The 25,226-nt window shown below is 36.2% G+C and overlaps 1 protein-coding gene across 1 annotated transcript in view; it reads left to right on the forward strand.

The window, feature by feature from the left end:
• DYNC2H1 (dynein cytoplasmic 2 heavy chain 1) overlaps positions 1 to 25,226 on the forward strand; it is a 399,579-nt gene that overhangs the window by 40,906 nt on the left and 333,447 nt on the right. Inside the window, exons 16-29 of the mRNA XM_013969394.2 lie at positions 566 to 705; positions 788 to 1,016; positions 2,216 to 2,343; positions 5,237 to 5,352; positions 8,314 to 8,441; positions 12,476 to 12,625; positions 13,324 to 13,529; positions 16,955 to 17,110; positions 17,200 to 17,314; positions 17,862 to 18,032; positions 18,961 to 19,343; positions 21,454 to 21,586; positions 21,686 to 21,803; positions 23,755 to 23,867. Coding sequence (XP_013824848.2) covers positions 566 to 705; positions 788 to 1,016; positions 2,216 to 2,343; positions 5,237 to 5,352; positions 8,314 to 8,441; positions 12,476 to 12,625; positions 13,324 to 13,529; positions 16,955 to 17,110; positions 17,200 to 17,314; positions 17,862 to 18,032; positions 18,961 to 19,343; positions 21,454 to 21,586; positions 21,686 to 21,803; positions 23,755 to 23,867 — 2,286 coding nt within the window. The remainder of the gene's footprint in view (positions 1 to 565; positions 706 to 787; positions 1,017 to 2,215; positions 2,344 to 5,236; positions 5,353 to 8,313; positions 8,442 to 12,475; positions 12,626 to 13,323; positions 13,530 to 16,954; positions 17,111 to 17,199; positions 17,315 to 17,861; positions 18,033 to 18,960; positions 19,344 to 21,453; positions 21,587 to 21,685; positions 21,804 to 23,754; positions 23,868 to 25,226) is intronic.

Genomic DNA, 25,226 nt, shown 5'->3' on the forward strand with positions numbered 1-25,226 from the left:
TGAGATGTTGGTGGAATATGAGTTAGGTGTTTTAAACATTTATATTTTTCGGTTCAAACGTTAAAAAATTAATAAAAATTTAAGTATTAGAATTTATATGTTTATGGTTATATGGAAGCAGAAAAAGTATGTAATGTATTCTGAGCATTCTCATATTTTAAATTTATCATATTTTTAATGTGCAAAATATTTAGGGAGTGGGAAGGGAATAGAAGAGTATACTTGATGGGAATTTTGAAAAAGTGCTAAGAAATTTATAAGATATGGTTTCTGTTATTACTGTTGTTTTTATAGGATCATAAAATAAAGTCCACGTATAAAATTCATTTACTAGTAACTTGATTTTTAAAATTTTGCTGGTCTTTTTGTATACTTTTTATGAACACAAAGATTAGAGATTTTCATATTTGACTTTAGATATACAAGTAGCAATTAATATATGTTTAAGATATTTAAGATGAGGGATTTTTTGCTTATAATTTTACCAAATGTTACGTAAAAGCATTAAATGGAAACCTATTCTACCACCTAATTATTAAATAAAAAAATGTGACTATAACTTTAGGGATTTCAAGCAAGTGACATGCATGCGTGGAAACAGCACTGGAATCATCAACTGTACAAAGCCCTGGAGCATCAGTATCAGATGGGCTTAGAAGCGCTTAATGAGAATCTGCCAGAAATAAATATAGATTTAATATACAAGTAAGATTTTTAAAACCCAATTTAGTTTTCAGTCTATAATTTTTCAATAATTTATATTTTAAGGTTATTTATTTGCTTTCAGACAAGGACGGTTGCAATTCAAGCCTCCTTTTGAAGAAATTCGAACTAAATATTATAGAGAAATGAAGAGATTCATCAGCATTCCTAATCAGTTTAAGGGAGTGGGTGAAGCAGGAGATGAATCTATTTTTTCTATTATGATTGATAGAAATGCAAGTGGATTTCTGACTATTTTCAGCAAAGCAGAAGATCTGTTTAGGAGATTGTCAGCTGTTTTACATCAGCATAAGGTATGGGACATGAATTTGTCAGTCCTATTATAATATTCATCTGATTGAATTAGTATCAAATGTACAACTCAATAGTTGATATTGTGTGGCATAAAATAAAAATATGCAAACCAGAGGGCCAAAGTTGAGGATTCTGTTAAAAATCTAGATTTATGCTACAGATGAGAAAAAAGTTACCGTTAATTTTTTTCTCTTTGATTATTTGAAGATTTGAGAAACTAATTTTTCTTTCTTTTCTTCTTTTGAATGATATATCAACTTGCAATTTGATATGACTCTCTTGTGTCATTTTTAGTTCCTTTCAGAAAAATATATAGAAAAATGTATCCTTTTCTTCATTCTTTGGACTGAGAATATGCCATGGCGGGAAGCCTTCTGCGTTAATGAAATTGACATGATTTAATTTCTTACTTTTGTGTAGATGAATGTGAAAGTGAAAGTTGCCCAATCTGTTCCACTCTTTGCAGCCTATACAGTCCATGGAGTTCTCCAGGCCAGAGTTCTGGAGTGGGTAGCCGATCCCTTCTCCAGGGGATCTTCCCAACCCAGAAATCAAACCCAGGTCTCCCGCATTGCAGGCGGATTCTTTAACTGAGCTGCTGAGGAGTCCCAGGAATACTGGAGTGGGGAGCCGATCCCTTCTCCAGATGATTTTCCCAACCCAGGAATCAAACTGGGTCTCCTGCATTGCATGCAGATTCTTTACAAACTGAGCTATGGGTGCATCATACTAACTCTTCAGAAATAAACTCTAATTGTATTTATTGTTCATTTTATTGATCCTGAGGAGTGACTGAGAATTCAGTAAATTTCTTAACTGCCACTGCAGTGCTGCTTCTGCATTTTATTTTTCTAGGATTAATTGAATCTGGACAATGTCAGATTTGTAACCTATAGTAGCTCTTGGCTTGGTAGAAGTGGTTTTGTGTTTGTATACATCAAACTTGAGAATGTAAAGCAAAGGTTTTTTGCAGTCTCTTCAAAAAAGTTTTATGATTACTGTACTTTTATATATATATTTTTTCCCTGTTCATTTTTTAGGCTTTATGGTAATGATTATATGTGCATAACTTAAGTTGGAATTTACCTAAAACTTCTCTTTTGCCTCTTTTTATTGTTCTTAATATTTGGACTCTAATCTTTTAAATGTTCATTTATTAGTTCTAATTTTTAAAATAATATGTTTTTCATTTAAATAGGAGTGGATTGTAATTGGGCAAGTTGATATGGAAGCTCTAGTGGAAAAGCATCTTTCTACAGTTCATGATTGGGAGAAAAATTTTAAAGCACTGAAAATAAAAGGGAAAGAAGTAGAACGGCTTCCAAGGTATAATACAGAAGTTAAAGAAGTTAAAGTAATGTTTAATATAGTGGCAGTTTTTACCATGGGTATAGACAGGTGCTCTTCATTTAGTGGTACTGAAGACAAGTCATTGTCTTACCTTCTCCGGAGCTCAGCTATAATGCTTGAGAGTCATCTGAGTGGAGCATTGCTGAGACTGAGAGAGCCTCTTCTAGAGGTTCCGCTGGCTGAGACCTAGTTGGATAGAATAGACTGGGGAAGAGGCTTCTCTCAGATCTAACATTTGATGTGCCCGGGCATAGTCTAAGAACTGTGAGAAGCTACTACTAGTGGGAGCATCAGTTCAGTTCAGTGTAGTCGCTCAGTCATGTCCGACTCTTTGTGACCCCGTGAATCGCAGCACGCCAGGCCTCCCTGTCCATCACCAACTCCCAGAGTTCACTCAGACTCACGTCCATCGAGTCAGTGATGCCACCCAGCCATCTCATCCTCTGTCGTCCCCTTCTCCTCCTCCCCCAATCCCTCCCAGCATCAGAGTCTTTTCCAAGGAGTCAACTCTTTGCACAAGGTGGCCAAAGTACTGGAGTTTCAGCTTTAGCATCATTCCTTCTGAAGAAATCATAGGGCTGATCTTCAGAATGGACTGGTTGGATCTCCTTGCAGTCCAAAGGACTCTCAAGAGTCTTCTCCAACATCACAGTTCAAAAGCATCAATTCTTTGGTGCTCAGCCTTCTTCACAGTCCAACTCTCACATCCATACATGACCACAGGAAAATCATAGCCTTGACCAGACGGACCTTAGTCGGCAAAGTAATGTCTCTGCTTTTGAATATGCTCTCTAGGTTGGTCATAACTTTTCTTCCAAGGAGTAAGCGTCTTTTAATTTCCTTGGGGGATATTTGACCTTAATTTTGTATGGCTCTCCTTTCAGAATGCCCCGAGAAGCACACAAAGCAGCGCTGCATCTAGGTAGTGCCCTAAATGTGGAGGAAACCCTCTGAAGGGCATTTCATAACCCAGAATATCCCCTTTACTCTCTGAAATTCATATCAGTTCTGGGTTCTGAGCGGTCAAGAAAAAATAGGAATTACTAAAATGTAAATAGCTCATTTACAAGCTGGTTTTAGAAAAGGCAGAGGAACCAGAGATCAAATTGCCAACATCCACTGGATCATGGAAAAAGCAAGAGAGTTCCCAAAAAACATCTATTTCTGCTTTATTGACTATGCCAAAGCCTTTGACTTTGTGGCTCACAATAAACTGTGGACAATTCTGAAAGAGATGGGAATACCAGACCATCTGACCTGCCTGTTGAGAAATCTGTATGCAGGTCAGGAAGCAACAGTTAGAACTGGAAATGGAACAACAGACTGGTTCCAAATAGGAAAAGGAGTGCTCAAGGCTGTCTATTGTCACCCTGCTTATTGAACTTATATGCAGAGTACATGATGAGAAACGCTGGACTGGAAGAAACACAAGCTGGAATCAAGATTGCCAGGAGAAATATCAATAATCTCAGATATGCAGATGACACCACCCTTATGGCAGAAAGTGAAGAAGAACTAAAAAGCCTCTTGATGAAAGTGAGAGAGGAGAGCGAAAAAGTTGGCTTAAAGCTCAACATTCAGAAAACGAAGATCATGGCATCTGGTCCCATCACTTCATGGGAAATAGATGGGGAAACAGTGGAAACAGTGTCAGACTTTATTTTTTTGGGCTCCAAAATCACTGCAGATGGTGACTGCAGCCGTGAAATTAAAGACGCTTACTCCTTGGAAGAAAAGTTATAACTGGTAACCTAGATAGCATATTCAAAAGCAGAGACATTATTTTGCTGACTAAGGTCCATCTAGTCAAGGCTATGGTTTTTCCTGTGGTCATGTATGAATGTGAGAATTGGACTGTGAAGAAGGCTGAGCACCGAAGAATTGATGCTTTTGAACTGTGGTGTTGGAGAAGACTCTTGAGAGTCCTTTGGACTGCAAGGAGATCCAACTAGTCCATTCTGAAGGAGATTAACCCTGGGATTTCTTTGGAAGGAATGATGTTAAAGCTGAAACTCCAGTACTTTGGCCACCTCATGCAAAAAGTTGACTCCTTGGAAAAGACTCTGATGCTGGGAGGGATTAGGGGAGGAGGAGAAGGGGATGACAGAGGATGAGATGGCTGAATGGCATCACTGACTCGATGAGTGTGAGTCTGAGTGAACTCCGGGAGTTGGTGTGCTGCCATTCATGGGGTCGCAAAGAGTTGGACACGACTGAGTGACTGAACTGAACTGAATCTATCTTCACTTTCTGTGTTTGTTTTATTTCTCCTATTGTTGTTTGTGCTTTGAGTCCAGGATAATAATTTATTTTATAAATCTTTAAATAAGTATGTTACATACTGTGACAAGTAAAATATTTAAAAATTTGAATATATTCATGTTGATACTTTAGTATTTTATAATGTGCTGCTGCTGCTAAGTCGCTTCAGTCGTGTCCGACTCTGTGCGACCCCATAGACGGCAGCCCACCGGGCTCCCCCGTCCCTCGGATTCCCAGGCAAGCACACTGGAGTCGGTTGCCATTTCCTTCTCCAGTGCATGAAAGTGAAAAGTGAAAGTGAAGTTGCTCAGTCGTGTCCGACTCTTAGCAACCCCATGGACTGCAGCCCACCAGGCTCCTCCATCAATGGGATTTTCCAGGCAAGAGTAGTGGAATGGGTTGCCATTGCCGTCTCTGTTACAATGTGCTACTTTTTAAAAAATGATACATTGGATTATTAAAAACTGTAGTATTATAACAGAACCATTGTTTAATGAAAAGGTATTATGTATGAGTATGTGGAAGACATTTTTGTTAAATAAAATCTAAATGGGCTTAAGGATCACAGTCTTTTTCATGTCAAAATATGTCCTTTGGCATTTTTCAGTGCTGTCAAGGTAGATTGCTTAAATATTAATTGTAACCCTGTGAAGACTGTGATTGATGATTTCATCCAGAAATTATTTGACTTGCTTGTTCTTTCTTTGAAGAAGTCCATCCAGGGTAAATATACTTGTTAATTGTTTTTAGTTATGAATATGAGTCTCGATGTTTAAAATAAAAAATAATCTAGAGAAAAGTATGAAATAAAAATCAGCTTAAGATGATAATTTTAGTAAAGTAGGAAACTCCATGAGGTCTAAAAATTGAAGACTTTTTATTATTTGCAGTGTGAGCTAATATCAGTTTGTTGCATATTTAACTGAAAAAGGGGGTAATTCTGGTATAATGTATATGTCCTTACCTTTTCAGAGGACGTCAGGCATGCCTCAGAAATATTGCAGGTTTATTTCCAGACCACTGCAGTAAAGAGATTATTGTGAGAGTCATGTGAATTTTTTGGTTTTCCAGTGCATATAAAAGCTTTGTTTACATACACTGTAGTCTGTTAACTGTGCAGGAAGCATTGTGTGTAAATAAACAATATACATGCCTTAGCTGAAAAACGCTTCATTGCTAAAAATGCTAGCCATCATGTGAGTTCAGTGTGTCATGATCTTTTCGCTGGTGGAGAGTCTTACCTGGATGTTGATGGCTGTTGACTGATCAGGGTAGTGTTACTGAAGGGCGAAGTGGCCGTGGCAGTTGTTTAAAATAACACAGTCAAGTGTGCTGCATTGACTGACTCTTCCTTCCATGCAGTTTCCCTGGAGCTTTCAGTGCTGTTTGATAGCATTTACCCACTGTAGTACTTCTTTTAGAATTGATGTCAGTCTCCTCAAACCCTCCACTTCTTCGTTGACTAAGTTTATATAATATTCCAAGTCCTTTGTTGTCATTTCTGCAATCTTCATAGCGTCTTCAGCAGGACTAAAGTCTCAGAATTATAAGTAACCAGTTGTCTGCTCATCCATTAGAAGCAGCTCCTCATTTGTGAAAGTTTTATCATGAGATTCCAGCAATTCATTCACATCTTTAGGCTTCACGTCCAGTTCTAGGTCTCTTGCTGTTTTTTAAACCACATCTTTAGTTACTTCTGCCGCTGAAGGCTTGAATCTCTCAGAATCATCCAGGAAGATTGTAATCAGCTTCTTCCAAACTCCTGGTAACATTGATGTTCTGACCTCCTCCCATGAATCATGAATGTTTTTAATGGCATCTAGAATGGTGAATCCTTTGCAGAAGTTTCCAATTTACTTTTCTCAGACCCATCAGAGGAATCAGTGTCTGTGGCAGCTGTAGCGTTATGAAATATATTTCTTAAATAATAAGAAAGATTCGAATGTTGAAATTACTTATTGATCCATGGGCTGCAGAATGGATGTTGTGTCAGCAGGCATGAAAACAACATGAATCTTGTTGTACATCTCCATCAGAGCTCGTGGGTGATCAGGTGCATTGTCAGTGAGCAGGTGTATTTTGAAAAGAATCTTTTTTTTCTGAGTAGTAAGTCTTAGCAATGGGATTAAAATATTCAGTAAATTATGTTGTAAACAGATGTGCTGTTGTCAGGCTTTGTGTGTGTGTGTGTGTGTGTGTTTTTTTCCATCAGCCTTTGTTGTTCTATTTCAAGAGCACAGGCAGAATAGATTCAACGTAATTCTGAAGGGTACTAGGAGTTTTGGAATGGTAAATGAGCATTGGTGTCAACTTACCTGCATTAGCCTCTAACAAGAGTCAGCCTGTCGTTCGAAGCTTTGATACAGGCATTGACTTCTCTCTAGCTGTGAAAGTCCTTGATGATATCTTCTAATCGAAGGCTGCTTCATCTGCTTTCCAAGTCTGCTGTTTAGTGAGCTGCCTTCATTAAACTATCTTAGCTAGATTATCTGGGTACCTTGCTGCAGCTCCTCCATCAGCGCTTGCTGCTTCATCTTGCACTTTTCATGTTACGGAGATGGCTTCTTTCTTTAATCTCATGAAGCAACCTGTGTTGGCTCAAGCTTTTCCTCTGCAGATCCCTCGCCTCTTAGCCTTTATAGAGCTGAAGAGGGGTGGGCCGCGCTGTGAATCAGGCTTTGGCATAAGGGGCTTATGGCTGGTTTCATCTTCTGCCCACATCACTAGCACTTTCTTTGGATCAGCAATAATGTTATTTCACATTGTTATCATTTGTGTAGTCACTGGAGTAGTATATTTAATTTCCCTTAAGATCTTTTCCTTGGCTAAATGTTTGGTGCAAGAGGCCTAGTTTTTGGCCTATCTCATCGTTAGGTATGCCTTCCTCACTAAACTTAATCTTTTCTAGCTTTTGATTTAAAGTGAGCGATGTGTCACTCTTTAACTTGAATACTTAAGAGGCCATTAATTGACCCAATTTTAATATTTTTGTGTCTGAGGGAATTAGAGAGGTGGAACAGTCAGAATATATACAACACTTATCAATAAGTTCGCTGTCTTATGTGAGTGTGGTTCATGGTACTCTAAAACAATTAATAGTAACATCAGTGATCACTGATTAAAGATTACCATAGCAAATGTAACAATATGAAAAAGTTTGAAATATTGGGAGAATTACCAAGATGTGATACAGAGACATGAAGCAAGCAAATGCTGTTGGAAAAATGGCACTGATAAACTTGCTCCATGCAGGGTGGCCGCAGACCTTCAATTCGTGAAAAATGCAGTAACTACAAAGCACGATAAAGTGAAGCACAATAAAACGAGGAATGCCTGTACTGTTTTCCAAAATATCCGTGTTTCTTTTTTATTTAAATTGAAATGTGTTCTAGCATATTATTTAAAAGACTGAAAAAGTTGCCAACTTATAGTAAAACTTACTAAGAGTGAGTAAATACATTTTCACTTTCTTCTAACAGTTTTTAAATGTGATATGAAACAATTTCATGAGAAGAGTTCTTTTTGCTTATTCTATACTTTGGATTTTTCTTTATGAAAGCAAATGACAACTTAGGATTTACTGTATTTCATATAGTGATTGCTTCTAACATTACTTGGTTTAGAAATTATGTAATTGAATTTTTTGATGATCATATTTCTTATATTTCAGTGTTTCCTTTTCAGCTCATTTACATGAAATTGACACGTTCGTTACTGAGGCTATGGAAGTCTTAACAGTTATGCCCCAGTCTGTGGAAGAGATAGGTAATGCAAATTTACAATATAGTAAGCTACAAGAACGGAAGCCAGAGGTGAGAATCACAAAGTCATTTATTTGCTTTTAACTGTACTGGAATGATTAAATCATGTAATATTATGTGACTGCACATATCATATAATTATAATATTATAAGGAAGTCTATAAAATTAGTCTGCTTATGACTGGACTCTTGATGTTATGTTGTTGTAATGAAACAGTAACCACAATATATATTGTTTTCAGAAGTATTTGTGACCTTTTATGATGTGGCTTATTAGAATAAGACTAAACTTAAATAGTTCATGCTGTTACTTCCAAGGTTGTACTTTTATGATGCTTAAATATGAAGTTAGTGCTGAATTAGGAGTACACACACACACACACACACACACACACACGATGGAAGAGCTCTTAATTAGAGACAAAGATAAAAAGGTAGTTAAAGATTCATAAAAACAGGATCCAGAAGGCTAGAACCTAGAATAAACAAGCCAAAATTTATAGAATATGTTATAGGTGATCTTAGTTATGTTTGGAGGAAAGAGGAGAAATAATTCAAAACAGATACAAACTTTTATGTATTCCTCTTACATGATAGGTTGAAAATTATAAGATATATTAGAGGTGAGAGAAATAATATACCTTCATGGGAGAATGAATTATAAATTTTATATGGTAGGCTTAAAGGTATAAAGAGGGTTTAAAGGCAAATAAAATAGTGTACTTGTCTAGTGGAAGGAAGTAGCTAAAGAAAGAATAGCATAGTGAACTGTGGCAGTTAGCTAAATCATGGAGGCATTTATTTGACAAACACTTATTATAGATTGAAGGGAGGAGGAGAAGGGGACGACAGAGGATGAGATGGTTGGGTGGCATCACCAGCTCGATGGACATGAGTCTGAGCAAGCTCTGGGAGTTGGCGATGGACAGGGAGGCCTGGCGTGCTGCAGTCCATGGGGTCACCAAGAGTCGGACAGACTACAGATCACCTGATATATTGCAGGCTTTGTGCTAGGCACTGTGGTTGCAAGTATGGTTGCTCTGTTACTGAAATCTGCGTTCGTGTGTAAGTGTGTGTTGTGTGTGTGTGTGAGAGATGGAGACGGAGAGAAAGAAAGGAGCATGAGGAGCTAGATTAGTAAGAGGATGAGCGTGCCCAACTGTGCAATGTTTCTCAGGGTGGTGATCCTGGAGACCGTATCAGACAGATGACGTCTGTATGCACTGGGACCTGCAGGGTAAGGAGGCAACCGTTCCGAGATTTAGAGGGCAGATGGAACATTGGATACGAAGATCTTAAGGTAGAGGACCTTGATATACTTAAGGAAGTGAGATAGGTGTAAATATTGTCAAGAAACTTAGTTATCAAGAAAGCCATATTATTCAAGGAAAAAGTGGTTTGAGTGAAATTAGAGAAGTAAGCAAGGGCCAGATTATGAAGGGACTTTCAGACAATCCTAAGGAGTTTGAGTTCCTTTCTGAGAGTAGTGGAAAAATTTTAGAGGGATTTAAGCAATGAGAAGATAAATGTGGATTGCATTTTGAAGTGATTACTCTGGCTGCTTCGTGGAGAATGGATTGAAGGGAGACAATAGTAGCAGAGAGTTAGTAGGATACTTCAGTTGGTGTACAAAGGATGATCCAGGCTTATACCATGGTCTTCTGATGTGTTAGAAGTAGACAGGGGATTAGAGGAAAGGAAATAAACATATCTCTTAGGTTTTTGGCTTAAGCAGCTAGGAAGCTAATGGTACCATTTGCTGAGATGAAGATGACTATAGAGGAATTGTTTGGGGATTGGAGGTAGCAGGGATTGACATGTCATGTAGAATGAGGAATTTGGAATTTAGAGTAAAGGTGAAGATTAGAGATATACATTTGGAAATCATTTTAATATTCATGATGTTTAAAGCCATGGAATTGAACTAGCTCATCTGATTGACAAACTGTAGAGTGTATAGAATAAGGTTTAAGCATTTCAAAATTTAGAGTTCAAGTATAGATGGAGGCAGCAAAGGAGATTGATAACGACGTGGGATGAAAGACATGAAGCATATCATCACAAAAACTAAGGGAAATAGATGTATGTTGGGAACTACATGTGAGGCAGGGTGTGGCATGAGACAGAATAAAGAGCTAGGCAGAATCCAGGTCATGTGAGCCACACGATTCTATGGACACTGAGGAGTCACTGCTGAGTTTTCAGCGGCAAGATGTTACAGAAGGGTGTTTTGATATGTATCTCTGTTGGTGTGTGGATAAGTAGCTTTGCATGCAGATAGACTTGGAAACGGGCTTACAGGTGACACTAATGGTAAAGAACCCTCCTGCCAATGCAGGAGACAGATATGGGTTTGATCCCTGGATTGGGAACATCCCCTGGAGTATGAAGTGGCAACCCACTCCAGTATTCTTGCCTGGAGAATCCCATGGACAGAGCAACCTGGCAGGCTACAGTCCATGGGGTCGCAAAGAGCTGGACATGACTGAAGCAACTTGGCTCGCTTACATGCACGACACAAACTTGGAAACTTGTAATGTCTTCACAGGCTTAAGTTCTTTTCACACTGGAAATGAGAATCCTACTCTTTATGGCTTCACTGATAGCTCAGTTGGTAAAGAATCTGACTGCAATGGAGGAGACTCCAGTTCAGTTCCTGGGTTGGGAAGATCCCCTGGAGGAGGGAAAGGCTACCCACTCCAGTGTTCTGGCCCAGAGAATTCCATGGACTGTAGAGTCCATGGGGTCCCAAAGAGTTGGATGCAACTTTTAGTTTCTGTCTTCTCTCTCACTGGTGTTCCTAGTACAACATGGGTTCTTGGTTAATTGTTTCTCTGTTTCTCAGGAATTACAAACTGGCCATTGAGATGTATTTGATTTTGTGTTGTTGTTGTCTGTTATATAAGCATAATTATTTTTAAATATCTTTCAGTGGATTTTACTGCTTTGATGAGTAGCAAAAGTACAGTTATAAATTACAGGACACTATTGTTTTATGGTGCTTTAAAAGATCTAGAAGCAATTTGAGCAGTTTAGCACTTATTGACCTACACCTGGACTGTTTAATGGACTGCTCATTATATACAACTCAGGGCATTTCAGGCAGAAGCTAAATACAGAAGCTTGATTCTGATTCTTCAGTTTTTCCTTTCTTTCTTTCTTTCTTTTATTTTTTTCTTAATATATATATATATTTTATTGAAGTATAGTACTTACAATGTTTCAGGTATACAGCAGGGTGATTCATTTATATGCATATATTATTTTTCAGATTCTTTTCTACTATAGGTTATTATAAGATATTGACTGTAGGTCCCGGTGCTATACAGTAAACCTTTGTTGCTTGTTGCAACAAAAATTGGAAAACATAAACTAAATGAAATGGTAGCACTGAATATGAAATAGAAAAAGTGAAACAAACTAGATAAAAGTAAAAGATCATATAGTCCAGTTGTTTTTGAACATGACTGCTCAATAGAAACATATCTGGAACTTTGGAGGAAAAAAAGCAATACCTGAGCATTTGCATTTTTCAAAAAATTTCAAGATAATTCTGATATGCGTCTGGATCATAAAAAGTGATTACAGATTTTTCTATTAAATGGTAGTTTTGGTGATATAGAATTCTATAATTTTTCTGTTTGTTGACCAATCATGATACAATCATATTAAGTGGGTAATTGCTACATAATCACAATAGTGAAAGATGTTTCTCAGATTTCACAATCAATAGCCAGACAAAAAAGATAATTAATTGCAAACCATAAAAGTCTCCAGCATTTTCTTTGAATGGAACCTGTATAATAAGAATGTTACTTTGAACAGGTATAGTATTGTCTTTCTATAATCACGATTTAATTTAGTTTCATATTACCACTTTCATTATCCTTTTTAACTGATGTTTGAGTGCTTTAGTTGAGTTTGCATGTAATAATATATATTTGAAACTATATCTAGAAATTTAACAAATTATATAAAAGCAAAAATCCTGAAAAAAAGCAAATCATAAAACAATTTTAAATAAGTGGAATCTTAATAAATTTGATAAAGTATGTTGTTTTTCACATATTATTTTTTACTTTTAGATTTTGCCCTTATTTCAAGAGGCTGAAGATAAAAATAGACTTTTACGGACTGTGGCAGGTGGAGGTGTAGAAACAATTAGTAATCTGAAAGCTAAGTGGGATAAATTTGAGTTGATGATGGAAAGTCACCAACTTATGATTAAAGACCAGGTAAGAAGCTTTCTTTGTTAAAATGAGAACAGTTTTTTCCCTCATTTACAATTTCTTGTCGTTATTCCATTATAGCTCACATTTTTAAGAATTTTAGATTGTTGATGGAATTGATTTCCCTCAGCACTTCTATATAATAAGATATTTGTATAAGTGATGATCATGTCACAGAGTTTACCTTCACTTTATGCCATACCAAGAATATATGTGACAGTCTTATCAGACTTGCTTATGAATGGTTTGTTACCTGCTGTGTGTGGTGTCCTGTAAGAGTGCAGTCTGGAAGATTGTGCTCATATCCTACTGACCAGAACCTAGTGTTCTGGTGGTGAGCTGCATGGGAGACTGGGAGATGCCCTTCTTTATTAAGCAGCTGTATAATCAGGTAGAACAACTGCATGTCACTGAGTAAACTTTTTTCATCATATTAATTAATTTTGTTGATAGTTATCACAGATGCTGTTAGTCACATGAATGGTTTTGTAATGTTGATGTTTGCAGTATATCTTTTCTTATTGTAAATTTAGTGTCTAATTTATTTTTGAGTTAATTTATTGTACTTAAATAATGAAGAAGAATCTTTAGAAAAGTTGATATTGATGGTTTTTGACCTTTAAATAGAAAATATTGGAAGTAAAAATGTGAATATAAAGTAGAAATTTACATTGAGTTAAATTATGTATACTCTTGACTTACAGATTGAAGTGATGAAAGGAAACGTCAAATCACGTCTTCAGATTTATTATCAAGAACTTGAAAAATTTAAAGCTCGTTGGGACCAACTAAAGCCTGGTGATGATGTTATTGAAACAGGCCAACCGAATACTCTTGATAAAAGTGCAAAGTCAATAAAAGAGAAGAAAGTTGAATTTGATGATCTTGAAGTCATAAGAAAAAAGCTGCTGTATGTTTATTCTTTAAAACTGACAGTGCTCATTTTGGAAAAAAAGTTTTATGTTTATATCTTAAGCTAGTAATGTACCTGTATCTGTTATATTAATGTCTTTTTATAAGCTTCAGCAGGTTTAAAAATACCAGTATTAAGTGCCCATGCTACTGTTTTCTTAGGAGTTAGGAAAGAGAAAAGCAAATAAAACCAAGTTTCTGGTTGGGCCTAGAAATAGAAATAATAGAAGTAATAATAGCAAATTAAATAATAATAGAAAATTAAATTTATTTAAAAGTTAAATTAAGGAGTTGGAATATACTTGCTTTATATGATCTCATTGTATTTGAAAATGGAATATATAAAATTAATGGAAAATTACTTTTAGAGCTTCTGGAAAATGAACCTAGTGAAAAGATGAAACTTAAAAACATTCATTGTTTTATGTTATAATAATATAAAATATTAAGTTTAATAATTGCATTAAATATTGTATATTAATGCATATTCATGGAATCTAGAAAAAGGGTATGCTGCTGCTGCTGCTGCTGCTAAGTCGCTTCAGTCGTGTCTGACTCTGTGCGATTCCATAGACGGCAGCCCACCAGGCTCCCCCGTCCCTGGGATTCTCCAGGCAAGAGGAAAACGGTATAGATGATTTTATTTGCAAAGCAGAACTAGAGACACTGATATAGAGAACAAATGTATGGACACCAAGGAGGGAAAGGGTGGAGGCTGGGATGAATTGGAAGATTGGGATTTATATATATACACTCCTGATACTATAAAATATAAAACAGATACCTAATGAGAACGTACTGTCAGTTAGTTCAGTTCAGTCGCTCAGTTATGTCTGACTCTTTGTGACCCCATGGACTGCAGCATGCCAGGCCTCCCTGTCCATCACCAACCAGCTCCTGGAGTTTAATCAGACTCATGTCCATCGAGTCGGTGATGCCATCCAACCATCTCATCCTCTGTCATCCCTTTCTCCTCCCAGTTTCAATCTTTCCCAGCATTAGAGTCTTTTCAAACGAGTCATTTCTTCACATTAAGTGGCCAAAGTATTGGAGTTTCAGCTTCAGCATCAGTCCTTCCAGTGAATACTCAGGAGTGATCTCCTTTAGGATGGACTGGTTGGATCTCCTTGCAGTCCAAAGGACTCTCAAGAGTCTTCTCCAGCACCACAGTTCAAAAGCATCAATGGTTCAACTCTCACATCCATACATGACTACTGGAAAAACCATAGCTTTGACTAGATAGACCTTGGTTGGCAAAGTCGTGTCTCTGCTTTTTTTTTTTTTAATTAAAAAAAATTTATTTTATTATTATTATTATTTTTTTACTTTACAGTATTGTCTAGCTTGGTCATCCCTGGTGGCTCAGATGGTAAAGCATCTGCCTACAGTGCAGGAGCCCAGGTTCAATCCCTGGGTCGGGAAGATCTCCTGGAGAAGGACATGGCAACCCACTCCAGTACTCTTGCCTGGAAGATCCCATGGATAGAAGAGCCTGGTGGGCTGCAGTCCATGGGGTTGCAAAGAGTCCGGACACAACTGAGCGACTTCACTTTCACTTTCACTTCTAGGTTGGTCATAACTTTCCTTCCAAGGAGCAAGCGTCTTTTAATTTCATGGCTGCAATCACTATCTGTAGTGATTTTGGAGCCTCCCAAAATAAAGTCTGACACTGTTTCCACTGTTTCTCCATCTGTTTGCCATGAAGTGATGGGACCAGATGACGTGATCTTAGTTTTCTGAATGTTGAGTTTTAAGCCAACTTTTTCACTCTCCTCTTTCACTTTCATCAAGAGGCTTTTTAGTTCCTCTTCACTTTTTGCCGTAAGGTTGGTGTCATGGAGTTATTGATATATCTCCGTGCAATCTTGATTCCAGCTTGTGCCTCATCCAGTTCAGCATTTCTCATGATGTACGATGCATGTAAGTTAAATAAGACAATATACAGCCTTGATGTACCCCTTTCGTGATTTGGAACTAGTCTGTTGTTCCATGTCCAGTTCTAACTGTTGCTTCTTGACCTGCATACAGATTTCTCAGGAGGCAGGTCAGGTGGTCTAGTATTCCCATCTCTTGAAGAATTTTCCACAGTTGGTTGTGATCCACACAGTCAAAGGCTTTGGCATAGTCAATAAAGCAGAAGTAGTGTGTTTTTCTGGAACTCTTGCTTTTTCGATGATCTGGTGGATGTTGGCGATTTGATGTCTGGTTCCTCTGCCTTTTCTAAATTCAGCTTGAACATCAGGAAGTTCACAGTTCACGTACTGTTGAAGCCTGGCTTGGAGAATTTTGAGCATTACTTTGCTAGCATGTGAGAAGAGTGCAATTGTGCAGTAGTTTGAGCATTCTTTGGCATTGCCTTTCTTTGGGATTGGAATAAAAACTGACCTTTTCCAGTCCTGTGGCCACTGCTGAGTTTTCCAACTTTGCTGGCATATTGAGTGCAGCACTTTCACAGCATCATCTTTTAGGATTTGAAATAGCTTCATCTGAAATTCCATCACCTCCACTAGCTTTGTTCATAGTGAACCTACAGTACACCTCAGGAAACTGCATCAGTGCTCTGTTGTGACTGCAATGGGAAGGAAATCCAATAAAGCAGAGACATATGTATTCATATAGCTGATTTGCTTTGTTGTACAATGAAACTAACAACATTGTAAAGCAACTATAGTCCAATAAAAAGGAATTAAAATATTAAATGTTCATAAAAATTGATATAAGTTTGGTCTGTTTAGGCAAATGCATCCATAAATTAATTGCTTTCATAGATGATTGGAGGCTTTAGTACCATGCTTATTAAGTGACATTACACTAATTAGGAGAGGAATATCTTTCATTCTCTGTTGGCTCAAGCAGTAAAGAATCTGCGTGTCAGTACTGGAGGTGCAGGTTCAATCTCTGGGTCAAGAAGATCACCTAGAGGAGGAAATGGCATTCTTGCCTGGGATATACCATGGAAAGAGAAGCCTGGTGGGCTTCAGTCCATGGAGCTGCAAGAGTTGGACACAACGTAGCAACTAAACAACAACAATCTTGCGTTCTAGAAACTAATTCTTTCAACCAAGAAGAATGTTAATGGATATTCTTTAATCTATTCTCAGATTTATCCACAAATTTGTGTAATTCTCAACATTTGTTATATATGATCTATATTATGTATATAATATATATTGATATATTATGAATTTTACTTTGATTCCTTTGGAAAAAGTGCGTATTAATGAATTTAGAGGAGCCCATTGGTAAGTAGTTAAAGTAAAATTCTCATGTTAAGTAGCCATAGCCTCCTACTGTCTACCTCCACTGTCATATCCACGCACACAAACATACACAGGGAATGCAGTTAAGTTGTTAGTTTAACTTACTGACATTTAACAGTTTTTCTTTTGTAAAAATCTGATATTTCACTACTTGTTTCTGCAGTGATGATTGCCATCATTTTGGCCTAGAAGAGCCCAACTTCTCTTTGGCATATAGCATCTCTAAGGATATTGAGAGCTGTGCACAAATTTGGGCCCTTTATGAAGAGTTTCAGCAAGGATTTCAAGAAATGGCCAATGAGGACTGGATTACTTTTCGGTCTGATTCATAAATAATATTTGCATTCTGATAGTTTTGTGGTATTTTTTGGGATGTAAACTTTAGGATATTTTTCTACTGTTTTACAGGACTAAGACCTATCTGTTTGAGGAATTTTTGATGAATTGGCATGACAGATTAAGAAAGGTTGAAGAACATTCAGTAATGACAGTGAAGTTACAATCAGAGGTTGACAAATATAAAGTAAGATAGTTTTATTTATGCTATTGTTTAAAAATGTAGTGTTCATGTATGTTTTTATTATGCAGTGATGTCACCTGGGAAGCCCAAACTGTAATTTTAGTTTATCTATTTTTAATGATTCCATTACACACAAAAAATACAAAGTATAGAGTAAATCAGAAAAGTTACTAATATTTCTGCTTCAATGTGAAATAAGTTAAAAGTAAGAAATTTATGGTTAAATTTATTATAAAGTGGAGTATTTGAAACTTAGCAATTAGGATGTGGGCCATTTAGCATATTTAGGATATAGGTCATTTTCTAAATTTATAAAAATAGAAATATTTTAGGTCATGTTTTAAAATATATCAAGTTAACAAAGGGAAATTTGCATGTATCCACATAAATGTTTAATAAAAAGTATTATACAATTCTTTTTAATCATTTCAAGATTAAGTAAGATAATATAGTTATTAAAATGTTTATACATAACTGTAATAAAATTAAATAGTAATTTGCATTTTGCTAATATATATATACATGCATATCTTTTTTTTTTTTTAAACAGATTGCTGTTCCTGTCTTGAAGTATGTGAGAGGGGAGCATCTTTCTCCAGATCACTGGCTTGACCTTTTTCGTCTTCTTGGCCTTCCGAGGGGGACTAGTTTAGAGAAATTACTATTTGGTGATCTGCTTAGAGTAGCTGATACAGTTGTTGCCAAAGCTTCAGACCTTAAAGTAAGAATCATTTTTATAAATATCCCATAGATCTGACCTTTGTTAACAGATATTTTTGCTTTATATTTTATTTAAAACAGCAAGTTAAATTTCTTTCTTCCCTTAAAGTGACAGTGTTCCACTATTCTTTTATTCTTTCATTAGTATATCTGAATCTGTAGATGGGGCTATTGAAACAATATAAACCCCTTCCTTGAGAAAGAGAAAAAAAATCTGAAATAATAGATGTCTTACTTTAAGATAGAAGTCAGCAGACACTTACAAAGCATTTTACATGAAGTACACTTAAGATCATAGGGTATATTATAAACAGAAGCTCAGGGATACAGAAATCCAGAGAACTAAACAAGGAACCAATTTGCTGATCAGTTTTAGCATAAGCCACAGGTAGAAGTAAAACTTGCACAATTATGTCATAAGTAGTAGACTCTCTGTTTTGTGTTCTGCCTGTAAAAGGACTTTTGATGTTAAGTTGTTTTATTTTTCTAATACATCTATTTTCATCTTTGCTGATTACCCTGGCACATATGAAGATAATCATAAGATTATAAAGCATGACTTCTATAGGAGGTAACTCTAGATGATTGTTAATCATTTTAGATGTATTGGAACTTCCAGTTAAGTTACCAAAAATACTGCTGAGTTCTGCAAAATTTAAATATTTTTGTGGTTTGGTTTGCAATGGATGTTTAAAATTTTTTTACAAGTAAAAGCATAAGGCAGAACTTTGTATATATTTTGACTATGTGAACCAGACATCCCTTCATATTTTAGCCAGTAATTCTTTGGATTGCATCTAAAATATATCCACTTACCTTTTTTTTTTTTGCTTTACAGTGAAAAGTAAAAATATATCTTCTTATAAAATAGATATAGCTTACCTATTTGTATGTTGAAATAATAAATATGGATATTTTGTTTTAAATAGGATTTAAATAGTCGGGCACAAGGTGAAGTTACAATCAGAGAAGCTTTGCGTGAACTTGATCTGTGGGGAGTTGGAGCAGTATTTACATTGGTTGATTATGAAGACAGCCAAAGTCGAACCATCAAGCTGATTAAAGACTGGAAAGATATAGTAAATCAAGTTGGAGATAATAGATGCCTTCTTCAATCCTTAAAGGATTCCCCTTATTATAAAGGGTTTGAAGATAAAGTGTCAATTTGGGAAAGAAAACTTGCAGAGTTAGATGAGTATCTACAGAATTTAAACCACATTCAGAGGAAGTGGGTATATTTGGAACCCATTTTTGGCCATGGAGCATTGCCAAAAGAACAGACACGCTTCAACAGAGTTGATGAAGATTTTAGGTCAGTACTCTACATAAATAGAGGACACATGCGATGAGTTTTTATTCATATTGTGAGGTACTTAATAAAGCTAATTACTTTTTACATTGTTAGTATTATCTGTGTCCTCAACTTTTTTTTTTTTCTTGGTTCCTTTTGAGAAACTATTTTCTCTCATTGAGTCGTTTACTTCTTGAGTAATTTTGATGTGGTGTCTATCTTTACCTATATTAATATTATATGTGTGTGTGTGTGTGTGTGTGTGTGTAGTCACTCAGTCATGTCTGACTGTGACCCTATGGACTGTAGCTCACTAGGCTCCTCTGTCCATGGAATTCTCTAGGCAAGAATACTAGAGTTGGTTGCTATTTCCTTCTCCAGGGGATCTTCCTGATTCAGGGATTGAACCTGGGTCTCCCGTATTGCAGGCAGATCCTTAACTGTCAGCCACAAGAGAAGTCTAATTGTATAGGTAATATTATTGTATAGGTAATATTATTGTATAATTGTATTGTATAATTGTATAGGTAATATTATCTATATAATATTAATATTGGGGATTCTGAAGTGGCTCAGTGATAAAGAATCCACCTGCCAAAGCAAGAGATGCAGGTTTGATCCCTGGGTCAGAAAGATCCCCTGGAGAAGGAAACGGCAATCCACTCCAGTATTCTTGACTGAAAAATCCTATGGACAGAGGAGCCTGGTGGACTGTGGTCCATGGGGTCACAAAAGAGTCAGACACAACTGAGGGACTAAACAACAACAATATGAATATTATTATAATAATATTACTATATTATAGCAATAGTAAACTTACTAATATACCCTTCCTAAAATTGCCAGTTACTTTCCCACTGTAAATCTGATGGACATTGTTTTTTACTTTATCTCTGACTAGTATCTAATAGAGTTGAGCATTTCCTCCTTCTTAGAAAGTCTATTCCTTTGGCTTCTGTGATCCTGTCCTGTTTGGTTGGACTATCTGGCCTGACTATCTGGTTCTCCTCCTGGTTCCTAGTCCTCAGCTCTCTCTAAATATTTAGATGCAGACATTCTCCAGGTTTCTGCCTGTAGGTTTTCTCACTCCATATTCTCTGTTTAATGAGCTGAACTTCTTTCAGAATCTATTCACGTCTAGTTGCTGAGGTCTCCTCAACTTGTTTATTAAGCCTATCTTTCTTTTCTGATCTCCAAATATATTAAATATCCTCAACATGTCAAAATTAAATTCATAACTTTATTTCAAATCCCTTTCCCACAAGTATTTTCTCTGTCATTTCTTTCCCAATAAATGGTACCACCTAACTGCTGAGAACAGAAGCATAATGGATATCTTTGACTCCTCTCTCCATTTCCAAGTGCACTGTTACCAAATTTTGTTGATTGTAGCATACTTATCTATTGTATTACACCTTTTATATCTCTACTTCTTTGGTTTTATTCTAAAGTATTCTAAACTTTTCAGACTACTGCAGAATCTTTTGACTTGTTCTCTTCTTCTCCAGTAAGTTTTTCACACAGAAGCCAGAGTAATCTTAAAAAAATAGTTGCATTACTTGTTTCCTTTATTAAGTAAAACTTTAAAATGGTTTCCTATTGCTCTAAGGATAAAACATATCTGAGGATCTACTCCTATCCCATTTCTCTAAAATACTGAGCTCTTTCTCATGATCTTTGCCAGAAACTGCTTCCCTCCTACTCATTGCCTTTTTCTTTGTTACTTAAATCTCAGCTTAAATTACTTTCTCAGATAAGTCACAGGTTAAGGGTTTTCCCATTAACCACTTTAACAAGTTTTTGTACTTTTCTTTCTTAGCATTTATCATAACTTTATTTGAATATTTGGAGAAATTGTTTAATCTCTTTATCTGTCACTGGGCCATTAGCTCTATGAGGTAAGGCTTAATATTTGTTTAGTGAGTTGATAAGAGAATATGCAATAAAGGAGATTAAAAATGGTAATGGGTTATTATTAACTTTAAGGATTGTGTATTAGATTTATAATAATGTATTACTGTTATACTGGTATTACTAGTTTGTTTTAAGCAGACAAAGAAAAGCCTCCATATCCCTTTTTCAGCCAAAGACTATTAAAACAGATGTGAAAGTAAGTTTTTTTCTTCTGCAGATCAATAATGCTTGACATCAAGAAAGATAATAGAGTCACAACATTAACTACTCATGCAGGAATCAGAAACTCTCTATTAACGATACTTGATCAGCTTCAAAGATGTCAGAAATCATTAAATGAATTTTTGGAGGTATTTTTTTTTTAATCCTTGTATAATAAATTGCAAAGTGCTTTAATATCTTAGTTATTTGAAAAGATAAGTTTTTTCTTTTTGTTTTTAATTTTTAAGGAAAAACGCTCAGCATTCCCAAGATTTTACTTTATTGGTGATGATGACTTATTAGAAATACTGGGCCAGTCTACTAATCCATCAGTGATTCAGTCTCACCTTAAGAAGCTTTTTGCTGGTAAGATTCAACATTTATTCAGCAGATATTTATTGAGTTTCAGCTATCTTACAAGCATAATGTTAGGTTCTTAGGCAGACTGTTGAATAAAATGCAGATCATGTATTCGAAGAACTCAGTTTAGTGGGTGAGGCAAACTAGTAAGTTGACAAATTTCTATGATCAACATAAGCAGTGGTGTTATAGCTGCGTCCATGAAACATCTGTGAATCATTTAGCTCAGTTTTGCATATGTCAAGATGACATCTTGAGTGAGATCTAAAGAACATATGTCTTAGTGTTAGACACTCAATTGTGCCCGACTCTCTGTGACCCCATAGACTATAGCCCGCCGAGCTCCTCTGTCCATGGAATTCTCCAGGCTAGAATACTGGAGTGTGTTGCCATTTCCTTCTCCAAACATAAGTCTTGAAAGTGAAAGTGGAAGTCACTCAGTCATGTCCAACTCTTTGCAACCCCATGGACTGTATACAGTACATGGAATTCTCCAGGCCAGAATACTGGAATGGGTAGCATTTCCCTTCTCCAGGGGATGTTCCCACCCAGGGATTGAACCCAGGTCTCCTGCACTGCAGGTGGATTCTTTACCAGCTGAGCCACAAGGGAAGCCCAATATAAGGTCTGGAAGTGAGGAAGAACATGTCCCTTCATTACTAAGTTTAAAGGTCTCCAGAGTATCATCCTGGAATGGAGATGTAAAATTGGGAGTCATCTGTGTAGAGATGATAATTGTTTACTAGCTAAGTTCTGTCTGACTCTTGTGACCCCATGGACTATAGCTCGCTAGGCTCCTCTGTCCATGGGGTTTCCCAGGCAAGAATACTGGGATGGGTTGCTGTTTCCTTTTCCAGGGGATCTTCCCCACCGACGGATGAAACCTGAGTCTCTGGCATTGGTAGGTGGATTGATTACCACTGAGTGACCAGGAAGCCCATAAATGATGATTAGGTTATAGGAATAGGAGAGATTACCTGGTAAAGTGGAGAGTTACAGTGCCATATGCTTTGATGTTGTTGAATCATTTCAGTTGAGTAATTGCATTTGGAGTTGGTTTGCTGCACAAACAATGATTGTTATTATTTTCTTAAAATATTATTTGTTGGAAAAAGAAATTTCATCTTCACTTATATTCAGGGATTAGCGGATTATAGGCCTACAGGCCAAATCTGGTTTACTGTCTGTTTTTTTTTTAAAGAAGCTTTTGTTGAAAGGAATACCGCCATGCCCATTATATCTGTAGCTGCTTTTGTACTACAAGCATAGCGTTGAGTGATTGACAAAGAGAGAGGACCGTAGAAACCGCAAATAATTACTCTTCGTTGTTTTACAGAAGTATTTGCTAACCATTGTGTGTCCTAAGCTTTAAAGTGCTTATATCTATAACTGATTTGGCCTATGGAGATAGTAGAAAGAGTTCTTCTAATCACAGAGTTTGCTTTCAAGTTCTACTTCTACTATATGTTAGTTACTAGTTTACCTCTCTGAAATCTAGTTTCTTTCTTTAAATTGTAAATAGTAACCTATGGAGTTTTTCTGAAGATACAAACTAGGTCATGTCTATTTTTTATACCATAAAGTGAGTGTAAATTTTGGGAAAAGGAAGTGTTGTTTGCTTTCCCCCTTTGCTCTTATCTTTTCATCTCACATAAGTGGAATCATCAGTATGTATTCTTATGCGCTCATTTGTGCCTGGCTTTTTTCAGTCATCATAATATTTTCAACTATATTTTATTCCTTTCTTTGCTGAAAATAGTTTCTCATTCACCTTCTGGGTATTTGGTTTGTTTCTAGTTTTTGGTGATGAAAAGCTGTTCTTTTTTATTATATAACTGAACTAATATAATTCTAATATATAAATATGTTATGAAGTATCCATTTTGTAATCATATGTAATATCTAATAACTGTGTTTAAGGAAGCTTTGCATTTAAATTGTTTCTTTTGTAATATAGGCATACACAGCGTCTGTTTTGATGAGGAATTAAAACATATAACTGCAATGAAATCTTTAGAAGGAGAAGTTGTACCTTTTAAAAATAAAGTTCTTCTGTCCAATAATGTAGAGGTAAGTAATTCTTTTCAAATGTGAAAGTATAAAAAATTAACAGTATGAACTTTGTATCAAAAGTAATTTGGTCAATTTGTAGAGTATGTTGGTTAATTTAGGCCTTTTAGGAACCTTTCTCATATCTTAAAAATAATTTTTTTTGTTAAGTTCACAATGATTTAATATTAAGGACAATATGAATTTTTAGTTTTTAGAACTGCAGCATGTAACTTTGAAAAGAACTTTTGCTTTGAAGTCAAAAAGACTTGGATATTAATTGTAGCTCCACAACTTATTAGCTAAATAACTTTGAGTCTCAGTTTTCTTAACTATTAAATGAGAAGTCCTACTAGCTATTGCAAAGCCTTTCATTGAAACTTAAACGAGATAATTGGTGTTAGGTACACTATAGTGTGACTTCCCAGTGGCACCAGTGATTAAGAACCCATACACAAGACACAAGGGATGTAAATTTGATCCCTGGGTCGGGAAGATCCCCTGGAGGAGGGCATGGCAGTCTACTCCAGTATTTTTGCCTGGAGAATCCCATGGACAGAGGAGCCTGGCAGGCTACAGTCTATAGGGTCGCAGAGTCAGATACAACTGAAACAACTCAGCACGCTCACACGCATGCACACTATAGTGTTTGGAATATAAGTTCTCAATAAGTCTTTGTTCTTTTTTTCTTCAGGATCTGAGTTGTATAAGATGATTTAAGTGAACAAGTAAACTTGAAACTAGTGCATTTATACTACCACTATTGATTAATTTGTTCTATTGGACTAGAAGTGCACTGTCAAATGTCTATTACAGTTACACAGATAAAGCCAACAGCATTAGGATGTATGCATCAAATTATAATTTTTAAGTTCCAAAGTTATCTTCCAACTACAAGTCAGGTCCATGCCTTATCATATATATATCTATACAGTTTATAAAATGTCCATTCTTGGTTGGGCCTCTACATCTTATTGGATATGGAGTGTATCAATCAGGTGGCTGTAAGCATAGATTTGTTAGGTAGATATCATGTTTGGTGAAGGGTTTTGTTGTTTTTGCTGTTGTTTTCCTTTATTGTAATTTTATTAGGACTGGTGGAACACACAGAGAAAAAGCTGTTAGCAGCTGAGGTAGCACAGAACTCTGGAAGCTCCTGTGATGGTCGCAGAGTAGGTGTCTGCAGCCTCGCACCGAAAGCTCTTACTCTTTAGCTGCAGTGGCTTTTGAACTGGGCAAAAGCTTGTGCTCTTTTTAATACCGGAAAACACTCTAAAAATAAACAGTAGAAAGCTAGAACTTAGAGTTAAAATAGGTAATGATGAAAAGCTATTGAAGCTTGCAGTTTTGTCCTTATATTTTGTTGAGAATGATGTAGTT

Source organism: Capra hircus, chromosome 15 (assembly GCF_001704415.2).
Source record: "Capra hircus breed San Clemente chromosome 15, ASM170441v1, whole genome shotgun sequence".
Classification (NCBI taxonomy): Eukaryota; Metazoa; Chordata; class Mammalia; order Artiodactyla; family Bovidae; genus Capra; species Capra hircus.